Source organism: Caloenas nicobarica, chromosome 15 (assembly GCF_036013445.1).
Source record: "Caloenas nicobarica isolate bCalNic1 chromosome 15, bCalNic1.hap1, whole genome shotgun sequence".
In the NCBI taxonomy this organism is placed as follows: Eukaryota; Metazoa; Chordata; class Aves; order Columbiformes; family Columbidae; genus Caloenas; species Caloenas nicobarica.
The window spans coordinates 15,617,452-15,629,933 of record NC_088259.1 but is presented as its reverse complement, the minus strand read 5'-3'; the positions used below and the strand labels follow the sequence as shown (position 1 = coordinate 15,629,933).

Here is a 12,482-nt window from a genome sequence, read left to right as displayed (position 1 = left end):
CAAAGTAAAAGGCACATGGAAAATGGCACTTTGTATAGCACTCCTGCTTTTGGAAATGGTTGGCTTAGAGAGGAATATCTAATATTAATAATATTGACCGTAGAATTTTTATTTACCCTTTTTTCCCCTGCTGCTTTTATAGCAGTCCATGTTCCTGTTGTCTCAGGCACGCATAAGCACCACTGAATGCCAGCCACTGGCAGTAAGGATATTCCTGTCATTTCCATGGCAACAAGTTGTGATATAGATTCTACTTTTAAAACACAAGCTTGGATGGATACTGTCAAATCCCAACCTTTTAAAAAATTGCTTATCAGAAATAGACTTCAATCCAAATCCATTCCTAGAGTCCAAAATTTACATTTGTTTCCTTAAAAAAAAAAAATCACTTTGGCATGTTTATAGAGGTTGGTTATTATGGGACTTGTGGTGAGCGGTGGGTGGAGCTGGCCAGCCTGAGGAAACCAGAGCCTCTTTCAAACGGGCTCTGAATGGAGGAACCAGACTGAAGTGCTGGGAGCCACAGGCACTCCTATGGTTTTAGTTCCATTTTGAATCCTTCACTGAAAAGGACTTGTCTTCCCAAGTGCAGCTCAGACAAGGCCAGAATCACACATGAACAAGGAGCATCATTTACCACTGGCATGTGGGTAAGGCCCTTTCTCAAAATCTGAACATTTTCTGTTTTCGTGTAAACACACTTTAATCTTTTGCACGTTAAAGGTCACAGATGTATACTGGATTGCTTACAGACTCTAGCTGGTGCCTTTTCAAAGCGAGGGAGAATGTTCTCCAGATTACACTGCTAGTATATATGGCTGTGATCTTTTTTTCTTTATGCTAACGATTTCCATCTTTGGAACAAACAAAATTACTACTAATTATGGTTTCCAGTCATTCAAATGTGGAGAAAGCAGGCTCAAAAAGGAAGTTACTTCTACTACAAGCATACAGTGCTCTGTTTTTATGCGGTTTGAAGATTAAACTTTCTAACCCCCACCTACATACCATTATATTCTGAGGAACTTCCACTTAAGACTTCACAGCATTACTCTCTACTTATTAGAGCATCTGAAGCTTTCACTGAGATTTAATGTATTTTAATTCAAATCACTGACCTCTCCCCATTGTGGATTTATTTTAGCATGGTCTGATCACCATTAAACCTTGAAAGAAAATTCAGCTTTGTACATTTGATGACATTAACCATCCTCACTCAGCTTTGATGCTGGTGCACATCTGTATGTTTAAACAAGTAAACAAAGAAAAAACTCAGTAACAACTCTCCGTTTTGCTAATGATACCATGATTCAGGCCTAATAGGTCTCCTTCTCCAGCACTGTCCCCTAGGAACACAACATCTCTCTTCAAATGCTCTGGAGAAATGCCACCTGTCAACTCTGCAGAATCAAAACACGTGTATCTTAGAAACAATATCCCAGCAATTATTTCCTCTGGGTCCTGTCTCTTTTGGCTTTCTCTGGTTTACACAAATCTGTATTTTATGGGATAGGAAGTATCCATTCCTAGTATCATCAACAGATCGAACTATAATTTGGAAAGTTAGGGAACACTTGTCATAATGCTTTTAGTATCGTAGACTTGCATAAACTCAGGAAAGTAGGAGAACAGACTGCCTTGGTTTTGTTTTGGTTTTTAATTTAACTTAAGCTTATGGTGTTTGGACTCAAGTGGAAACGGAATCTCCCCAGCTCCTTACTATGCCAGCAAGGTCATCCACGGTCAGACTCATCACAGGTAACTAACTCCCTGAGGCTCCTAGACCCAGTGCTCAAGCTGCCTTTTTGAGTTTCCAGAACACCCCCTACCATCACGACGATGGTCACAAGGCGACCAACAGAGATGAGCTCTTCGTCTTTCACAGCTGTGCTCTGATACCCAGGTACATAACTTCATAAATAATAGCAAGGTCCCACAGCCACTTTCAGATACTTCATCACCAGACGGGGACCAGGCCACTTGCCGCCAGTGACAGCGACCATGCACAAGCACCTGCTGGCTAAAGCAACACCGCAAACCCCAGAAAAGCCCGGCTCTGAGCACAGTCCGTCAAGCAGCGCATCGCTCGGCATCCATCGCCTCGCCGGGCCCGGGCAGCCCGGCCGGGGCGCACGCCCGGCTGCAGAGCCAGCCGGGGGCCCGGCGGGGCTGGCCCCGGGCAGGGCAGGGGCCCGGCAGCACTCCGGGTCCCCACCGCTCCCCGAGGGGCTGCCGGAGGCCGCCCGGCCCGGCCCCCGGCGCCGCTCGGTCCGGTAGAGGCGGCCCCGCCGCCCCGTCGGGGCGCGGCACCGGCTCCTCCTGCGGCGGCTCCTCACCAACCTTCGATCGGCTTCAGGTAGTCGTAGTCGAAGAGGATGGAGAAGTCAAACTCCTCCTGCGGGCTGCCCTCCCGGGCCGGGCCGGGGCCGTGCCCGGGGCCCCCCTCCCGCGGGTCGGGCTCCGGAGCCGGGGCGCTCATCGCGGCCAGAGCCCGCCTGGCAGCGGCGGGGCGGGACGGGCGCTTCGCCCGGGGCTGGCCGGCTGCCGAGAGGAGCCCGAAGTGCGATAACCGCCGAGAAACTCGTAGGTATCCTTCCAAGTGCAAGTGGAGAGGAGTTAAGACACGGGGGGGAAAAAAAAAAAAAAAAAAAAAAAAAAAAAGAGAGGAGGGAAAAAAGGGAAGAAAACAAGCAAAAAGATCTTCCGGGGGTCGCTGAGGCGGGCGCGGCTGCCCCCGGACGGCGGGGGATGCGGGCGGCGAAGCCCCGGCGGCGACACACGAGGGGACCGGCCAGACGAGCGGTGGCAGCTTCCTGCTCCGAGCAGCCACCTGCCGCCGGGGCCGCCCCCGGGGAGGAGGAGCCCGGCCCGGCCCGCACCGGCCCCGGGGGAGAGGACGGTTCCTCCGGCGGGGGATGCCTGCGGGGGTCGTGCTGGGAGAGTGGAGGAGAGAGGCCTGGGGAGGAGGGGAAGAGGAAAGGGACAAGCAGGACTGCGAGGGAAGTGATGGCCTTGCACGAGGATGAGAAACCCTATTCAGCCCCCATTCGGTGAGCCATCTCAGCCATGTTACTCCAGGTTGAGCATGACTTGCTGTCCTGCACACAGCCTCTTCCTTCCCAGAAGTCAAGCCCCTTTCGATTCAGGTTTCCAGGGTCTCCAGCAGCTCCAGGCAGCCCATGTGCTGCCCGTGCCTTCTCTGGGCTTCATGTGGCCCCTACCACATGCTCCTGCCTCTCATCACAGGCTGCTGCTTTCTGGATGTGTCTCCCGCAATCACAGGCCAACCTCTCTGAACTGGAGCACCTTTAGAAACATCAAGTCCATCAAGCACAAGGCCTCTGTTCTCCTCCTGCCTTGCTCACAAACAGCGTTTCACAGAATGGGCTCTCGACGCGTTCCCTGCTGACCACATGGCCGGCGCTGCCAGCTTCCCCGGGTACCCTGGGCCGCCTTCCCCACATTGAGTCTATTCATCAACTTCTTCCCCAGGCCCTTCACAGGGTGCTGGTTGCTGCCTCCCAACAGCCTTCTACCCCTCCAACAGCTGCTACAACAACAATGACTACACTTGTGGGTGACTGGAGATCCTAAATCCATGTGTTTAGAGCATCTGTGGTCAGAAGACTTTGTTCCCTTGCTTACCTGCTTGTGTGGTCGCCTCCATTAGTGTATGGATGGCTGTCACTGGGTCTGTGAGTTTGAAAAATGCTTTTAGACAGGGAAGGGAGGCAAAGACAGAGGGACCAAGATCATTTAAAAAGTATTTTGGTGTTTACTTCAACTTGTTTTTATTTGCTAAGCCTGGTAGCGTGACAGCGTTAACTACATTACAAACCTGACCCTGAATTACTTGTCTAAGGTCACAGAAAGTCTGTTTCACAGCACACACGAACCAGGAGCTCTATGTTTAGGCTTATACCCTCATGTTTATCATTAATATGGCCAGCCAAATAATGACAAATCACCTTCTCACCGCACCCTTTTGCTCCATCCTTTGCCAGTCCGGAGTGCAAGAACTCGGACTTTTTCTGTGCTTTGAAACGACTTTCTGCATTGAGGTTCTGAAGAACCCCAGCAGTCAGCTTTGTACCAGTGACCCCACAGCAGCTACTGGGAGGCGTTGGAGGCACCTATTGGTGAGAAAAAACACTGCACAGCGCTTTCGGCTCTGAAAGGGGGGCAAGGGCAACGGCAGAAACTGCTGCTGTGGCTGCAGAAAGGCAAGTAGGGAGCAAACAGATTGGAATTAGGCTTTTAAGGCAAAAATTTGTGACTGGAAAGTGCCACGGGGTAGGGAAACGAGGCTTTCAGAAAGGGCAGGTGATCCTGCAGATGCGATGTGCCAGGGTTTTTACTGAGGTATTCACAGAAGGAGATGATGAGCTGGACATACCAGGAACCCTACTGGTAAATTCTGTCTACGCGTTTCCTGCTGGAGTGCAATTTAAATGGGGAGGGAAAAGCCATTACTCCATATTCACAGCCCCTAGGTTATTGAGTGATTTCGCTGCAATCACTGCCATACTTTAACTCAGCAGAGACTAAAAGGACATCATTTTTTCTCATTAATGCATCATATACATAACACAATAGCTTCCTTGGGCCAAACTATTTGAACTTTCTCCTGCACGTGCTGCCAAAACAACCGGGAGTAGCAGTTTTCTGGGTTTCCAGCTGGTCAGCACACAGCCGTGTGTGCATCTGCACACACACGTGTGTAAGCAGCGTGAAGAGGTCATGGGCTGCGTACGTCTCCTCCTGCACAACAGCATTGCTGCCTCCTCCCGCGATGCGGCTCCTCGCTCAGGACAGGGACCACTGAAGCCTGTTTTGAAAAGGATCCAGTGGTCGCCCTGTGGTTGAATCACAGAATCATAGAATCTTTTCAGTTGGAAGAGACCCTCAAGATCATCGAGTCCAACCAATTATCTAACTCCAGCACTAACCCATGTCCCTGAGAACCTCGTCTAACCGCCTTTTAAAGCCCTCCAGGGATGGTGACTCCACCACTGCCCTGGGCAGCCTCTTCCAATGCCCGACAGCCCTTTCCAGGAAGAATTTTTTCCTAATATCCAATCTGAACCTCCCCTGGTGCAACTTGAGGCCATTTCCTCCTGTCCTGTCGCTTGCTACTTGGGAGAAGAGACCAACACCGTCCATGCTCCAACCTCCTTTCAGGTAGTTGAGCTGGATACCACAGTTAAGGTCTGCAGAGAGTCTTAATGCTACACGAGGCGCTTGCTCTCTGTAGTTTTGTGGTGTCTGGTTCGACCAGAGCCAGGGCCCTGCTGCGGCGGGCACAGATGGAGAAGGCCGGGCAGCCGGTGGTTAGTGGTCTTGGCTACCGGCATTCGGAAATGAGGCCACCCCAGAAAGCTGCAGACGGGGTTGAGCTCTTACCCTTAGGAACGTGCATGGGGAAGCGAGGCTGCCGGCCCCTGGGGAACATGTGCTGCTCCGTCTGAGGGCTTGATTCATTCTGAATTGTTTAAATGCGAAGAAAACATATTAAATTGGCCTATTTATATATATCTGTTCTAAAACGTTGCTTACCGTTTGCTGGAGTGCTAGCCTTTTATCATTGGCCCTTCTATTTAAAATTCATTAGAAAAACCAAATATACTTGCTGATCTTGGCTTAGCACTAAAGAGAGCTGTCATCCTTGCAACTAACAACACATGGAGCACGATTGGATAGCATCATTTGTTTTAACCACAAAAAGAAAAGACATGAACAATAACATTGGCCTTTTAAAGTAAGATATGGGGACTCACAGGAGAGCATGGGGAAACGACCCCAACTTCTGCTAAATCTTTATCCAACCCTTTATCCTTTATTTCCTATCTTGCCTGCAATCCATTATAGCATGTGAATTTTCAAACTTATCCTCAGCTACCCCTTGAATTAGCAATACTCCCCAAATGGAAAAATGTACCTTTTGCTTTCCAAGATGACCATGCCATTCAAAATAGTTTCACCACTAATACAAGTAATCATGTATTCTGACACTGGCGAGGAATTTGGGTGACAAGACAGCAATGAGAAAAGTGTTAGGAAAATGTAGGAATTAGCTCAGCTCATGGGATTCAACTCTTTTGCCCAGGGGACAACTTGACAGATGTCAAGGAGCAATACACACCAGGCACACAATCCATTGGATTCCCTCTGCTCCCTTCTGCAGCTCACAGGGCACATAAGGACGTTGGTCCCATATGACCACTATGGCATAACGTGTAGGAATAACACTTTCCACAGGCTTTGAGTGCATGGAGGTGTGAGTTATAACACTATCCTCTATGGGCTGTGTTGGAACCTACCGGTGTGTTATTTCGAGCAGAAATGGTGCAAATCCACAAAATATAAATCTGACCTAAATATTAGAGATGCATGAAACCATTACTAGGTGCAAGCAGCTGCAGAATTCAGCTCAAGTGACAGCTGTAGTTTTTGGAGACCTGTAAGGGCTAAGTATAGTTTAGTTTAGACCCCAAACATGCTCTTGAGCCAAGGAAGAGAGTAAAATAGTATATATTGTCTAAGTTTTAGCTGTTATAGCTTCATAACAGACAAATGCTGCCTACAATCTGTCATTAATAATTAGTGATGAAGAAAAGGCAGGGAAACTACTAGACTTAAATAGACTAGCTGGTTTCCCTAAATCTCAGTCTTTTAAATATCAGAATCACTTCCTTCCTACAAGGATCCTCCATTTATTTCTCCTGCTACCTCTATCAAAGGGCCAACATGGCCACAATCCCTGGCTGTTGGTGACAACTCTGCTTGGGCTCACAGCACCCACATTAGAGATCTGAGAGTCAGCACTAACTCCTATTTTTTTTTCTGTAAAGCTGTTTTCATGAGCCAAAAAGGTGTTTCAATAACTTCAGCAAAGTCTGTCCTTGGCAGCATTAACAAAAATTGCAGCCACGTATACTTGCAGCAGCCTCTACAGAGAGTATAACTGGAAAGACATTGTGCTGCCATTTCAGGGAACTGGAGAGTGGAAGGAGTCCTTTTCCACATAGTTGGATCAGTGCTTGCCTTTGGCAGAGCTTTGCTTTAATAAACTTTGAAAGTATGCGAGTACTGGACTACCTAGCTACTAGGGGACGAGGAATCGAAAAACAAAGCTAAGAAGGAGTAGTTTCTACTGTAACACAAACTATGCTCTAAAAAGTACTTAACATATTTCTCGGTATTTAAATTTACTGCAGATCTAATTTATCTTTTGCTATTTTTAGTTTCTGCTTATACCATCCCATTGTATTCCCTATACCTGTAACTTCACTAATGCAAGTGATCAGATGATGCTCTGAGCTGAAGAAAGTTTCAGATGATGTCAGAAATACTGTGACAGTGCTAATTATTATGTGGACCACATGACATGTAGTTTACACTGGATCTGTAACACTATAATACCCTCGTATTAAACCTTTTACAAGAAAAAGAGGAAGAGAAATGTGGATTAAAAATGCTGCACATCTATTTAGCAGCTAAAACTCAAAGAAAATACAAGTCAATGCTGTCTTAATCTAAGTTTTCTAATGGTGTATGTGGCAGGCATTAGAAATTTAACAGGCAACTAAAACTTGCACATGGACTTAATCCAAGCTCTTTAAAATGAGCTCAGACTGTGAGTGACTAGTTGCTTGGTCTGGAGTGTGGAGAGTGCTATTAGACGGGGGGGAAATAAAAATTAAAAAAAAAAAAAAAAGAGGGAGAAATATTCTGGTACTTCCTTTGAGAGGCACACATGCACACGCGCTACTATTCAATTTTGGGGTCAGGTTGAGTCAGAGATATTACCCCCAAATTTCAGGCTTAAAGTGGTTTGGCAAGAAAGGACAATGGAAAAATTGCTCATATCTCCATGTTCCCGTTAAGTTCTGAAGTCTGCTGTGCAAACCAAAGGAATGCACATATCATAGTTTAAAAAAATAGATTAAGCCAGTAGTGGAAAAGAAGTTCTAAGATATTATTATCCTTGGCTATTTTCGAAAAAATGAATGATGAAACATTTCAGTTAGAATATCTACTGGAATGTTATAAAAGAGTGCTCCAATTATGTCAGTGTCCCATCTGTGAATGTGATTCCTGCCCTGTACGGAAGACTCTGAAATCATTTGCTGACTGTCAGCCGGTGTAACTCTGTCCTGCAGGGCTCAGGGTTAGAAAGAGGCTACCTCGAGGGACAGAGCAGCAGCAGGTATGGGACAACAAGATGACACAGGGACTCCCGGCCAGAAGCACGGCTCGGGGAGCAAAGCTGCTGAAGCATCTTTTTGCTGGCAGTGTGTTAAGCTACACAAAGTCTTCATTCCTCATTCTGAGCCTTCTCTAATCATAAAAGGGGACTAGGGCCCAAAATTATTAACACATCATCGTTTACACACCCTGCATTAACGAGACTCTTGCACTTTGTCATGGGTGCGGAAATCCTGCCAAAGCCAGAGACCGATCCCAAAAGCGCCGTGTGCTATTAACTCCTGGCAGTTTCATGCAGCTCACTCTTTGTGAAAAGCAGACTCATGACGCGAAGGCAATTCAGCGCCAGGGTCTGCTCCCATCTCCCCTACGCCACCGACCCGAGCAAGCATTTCACATAAGGGGAAAAATACATGCTGTGTCCCAGGGGCATACTCTTTCTGAAGTATCCCTAGGCTGTGTCGTGCAACTGACTGCACTGCTCGTCTGGCTATTGTAGTCTCAAGTATTTGATCTGGGGAAAAAAAAGAAAAAAATCAGTGCCTTTCATTTTGCTCTGTGAACAGGGCTCTGAGGAACAGCTACTCTTGCACAGCAACGTAAAGAACCGTGAAAGCTGCCATCAGAGCGCTGCCTTGTGCTCTGGTACACTGCTACCCTAGAGCAGGTGAGACCAGGACCTTGCCAGCACTGAGAAGTGCAAGAAGTTTTCTATCGTTCCCTTTCCTGCTCTCTGTGCAGCAAAATAACTTCTCTGGGATGTTGTGAGAGTGACTAAGAGCAGCTGAAGCGCTCAGGAAAGAGGGAGTTTTGTCTGGAGAAAGCTGAGGATACACGAGGCAGGGCAATGGCCTGATCTTAGGGCGGTATAAAGCCACTGAAGAGTCTTTCCATTGGCTTGTCCGAGAATTGGAGCTGTCGGATGATCCCCTTTGGGTGTAGGTGTTAACGAGTGTGTTTTGGCAGGTGCTTGGGGACCTTGCTACGGCAGGAGAAAACAAATAGCCGCTACTAAGAGCCCTTCAAACGAAGCCCTGCGATACCCACCTCATCGGCCCCGACACCCAGCAAACCCCCGGGGCGGCTCTGAGTCAGCGGCTGAGCGGCGGTGCCAGCGCTGGCGGCGGCCGAGCGGAGAGCGGGGGAATCTACAATGGAGCGAGTCACTGGAAAAGTGTTTCTCTTCTCCACCTCCTGCTCCCCGGGCCGGCAGCCCTATAAAAATTGCAACTCACCTGCGCTTCTCGCCCGGCCCGCGGGGTGCAGCGCCGAGCACCCCGGGGAGCGGGCAGGCTGCCTGGGCAGGGGGCTGCAGGGCCCGGGGGGAGCCGCCGGGCCGGCTGGTCCGCGGGTGTTTTACAAGAATCGGGCTGTGAGCAGAGAAGGGGTTCCTAGCGCGGAGCATCCCCCGCTGGTAGCCACGCCGAGAGCCCCAGGCACAGCTGTGCCCGGAGACCCCCTCCCTGTTCGCCAACACGGCCCAGAGAGATGCCCCCTCCCCCGGCTCCGTGCCCGCACCGCAGAGCCGCTGCCGTGCCCGCAGCCCCCTCCGCGTCCCCACGCAGGGCCGCTCCCGGCGCCGCGCCCTTCCCCGGGGCCCACAGCCCCGCTCGCCGCCGCGGGGGGAGGACGGAGGATGCCGCAGCCGCTCCTAGACGGCTGCCCCCCCCGCCGCGGTGGGGCCGGGGCCAGAGCGGGGAGATCACCGCTGCAGAGCGGGACGATGGTTCGGGTCGGAGCGGACCCTCGGGCTACGCGGAGCGGGCGCGCACCGAGCGCTGGCAGCGGGGCAAACTCCTCCTCTCGCCGCGCTTAACTCTTGCCTCCACCGGCACACCGCGGCCGCGGGACGGGAGCGCGGCGGCCGCCCCGAGCCCCCCGGCACGGCTCGTACCGTCCGCCCGCCCGCCGTGGGCGCCGGCCCCGACGGGAGCCGCGGGCATCCCCGAGGGCAGCGCAGCCGCCGGCCCCGGCCCAGCGCTGCCCGGGCGCCACCGCGCCCGGAGAAGCCGCCTGCGCCGCCCCGACCCCCCGACCTGGGCAGGCGACGGAAGGGTTAAGCGGCCGGGAGGTTAGTCAGCGAGACTCCTGGGGTGATGGCTTGGAAGAGGAGAGTCCCTCTGGCTGAAGTTTAAAGGACGTTTCACCAGACAGATTTGTATCGCCTTCGCGGAGCGCTTCAAACCAAACCTAAAGCCAGTCCAGTCCCTTCCCCGAGGGACCTTCTCGTCACGAAACCCTGCCTGCCCGCCCAGCCGAGCTGCCTGCGAGCGGGCTGAACCCGGCAGGATAAACCGCCTGGCCCGAGGAGGGACCTACAGAGACCCTCGGGTGAGGGAAACGCACGGGAGGGCACACACAGCACACAGACACAGCGCAGGAGTAAGACCCTACCTTGATCCATAGACCTCATGATGTGGTGGTAATGTACCAGCCTGCAGGCAGTTTCTCTCTGCATCAGGAATTAAAAAAAAAAAAAAAATAGAAAAAGAAAAAAATAGAAAAAGAAAAAAAAAAAGGAGAAAAAAAAAAATCTTCTTTAAACCATGTTCAACCAGTGCCGCCCGGACAGAGGGAACCCCTCTTGCTCGCCTCCTCCGTACGTGTTTGGAGGTGCAAAGAGGGATCCGAACTGGGCTGAGCTTGTTCCTGAAGTGAAGTCAGTTCTCTGCTCTGAGATGAGGGTTACTAGAGAGGGAAAGGCCACTTCCTTCCCTGCTCCGAGTGTTTATAGTCTTTGAATGCTGTAAAATAACGGGATTCCCTCACTGTTTCCTCCTGTTTATCCCAGTGCCATGGAAACCCCTGGATCGCCTCCATCTCCCAAACTGAGGGCTTTCCTGCAAACTTCACACTCAGGAATCCATGACGTCTCACAGCTCTGGGCCAAGGCAGCTCTGCGGCTTTCTCAGTCTGCAGCACAAGCACTTAATTGTTGAGCAGAAAGTTAGAAAGAAAGAAATATGGATGATGTTAAAAATCCCAGTGTGTGCTTTTTAAACAAAACTTGCAGGCACTGCAAAGCCTTTCAAAGCAACGCGGCTTCTGTGCAGAAGTTTTCCTTCTTCCCAGCAGAGACAAGCTCGAACTGCTGCTGCTTTTACCTTTGAATAAATCATTCAGAAAACTGAGGTCCCCAGCTTATATTTATGTATTTTAAATTCACCAGCACCCTATTAATATCCATCTTGTTACTGGCACAGGTTTTGGCTTCTAATTACCACTGGCTCAATTCTTCATACAGAAGACTAAAAGAAAAAAAAAAGTTAATTTGTTTAGTGGCATTTCACAGACCTTTCTCTATTTCTATTTTTAGATCCATTTAGGAGAGGAGCAACCCCATGGATTTCCATTGATACACGTGGAGCTCAGCAAGAATGAAATAGCCAAGGAAGCCTCCGAAACCAAGACAACCCGTGTGTGTTTACACATACTATGTATAAACAGGAAAATAAAGCAAAAAGAAAACAGGAAAATAAAGTCAAAGATGTCGTGAACCGTGTGTTGTCTTACAACGTATAGTTTTCACTAGTGTGTTAACGAGCCTATTGATACCACGCTGGGCTCAGTACCTCCGCGCAACTGGACTTACATATATTTTTTTCCAGAAGAAGAGATCAAAGGTTCACATCCATAAAATGCTCTTTTGGGGATCGTAACAGCTCTGCAGTCCCTCGGTGTTCGTGTATAACCCACCGAACGCTGTGCATGGGGAGCCGGGGTCAGCCGGAGCCCCGGGCAGCAGCGGGAGTGACTCAGTGCGTTTGGACTTGGCCCGGAGCTGCGCGGAGGGCTGGCTGGCACCCGCACCGCGTTTCCATTCTTCACTCCCTGAGTCCCAAAATCGACTCGAAGGAGGTATCACAATCAAACTTTCTGCTTCTCGGGTTTGTTGTCCTGCAGGCTAGCAACTGCAGGCAGGCCAGGGAAACTCAGCGCACCTCACTTTCCTACCCTTTGTCATTTTTGGACATGCTGAGGCGGAAATACCTTCCCCAACTCCTCGGGCCCATTATAAAATCGGCTTCCACCGCCCCCCCCAAAGTGCTAGGGAGCCCCGTCCCGGTAACCCCGCACCCCTCAGCTCCCCCGCAGCCCGTACCCCCCTCGCCCCTCCGGCTGTTAGAGAAGCCTTTTTCGCCTCGTCCCCGCAGAGGCTGAGCCCCGGGACCCCTGTGCTCTCCCAGCAGCGATGCCGTTTGCAAACATCGCTCTTCGGCTGCGCTCCGACCGAGATTTTCTCACCTGAGCCCCAGGCGCGCACGGCAGCGGGT

The 12,482-nt window shown here is 50.4% G+C and overlaps 1 protein-coding gene across 3 annotated transcripts in view; it reads right to left on the bottom strand.

Annotated features, from left to right (window-relative positions):
* The window catches only part of NFATC2 (nuclear factor of activated T cells 2), a 91,324-nt gene extending 80,645 nt beyond the window's left edge, over positions 1-10,679 (bottom strand). Inside the window, exon 1 of one of the 3 annotated variants that reach the window (XM_065645490.1) lies at positions 10,603-10,679. In XM_065645490.1, coding sequence (XP_065501562.1) covers positions 10,603-10,666 — 64 coding nt within the window. In that variant the 5' untranslated portion in view covers positions 10,667-10,679. Of the gene's footprint in view, positions 1-2,340; positions 2,480-10,602 lie in introns of those variants that run through there. The other 2 variants (XM_065645491.1, XM_065645489.1) reach the window with 2 other exon arrangements.
* Between the last annotated feature and the right edge of the window lie 1,803 nt (positions 10,680-12,482).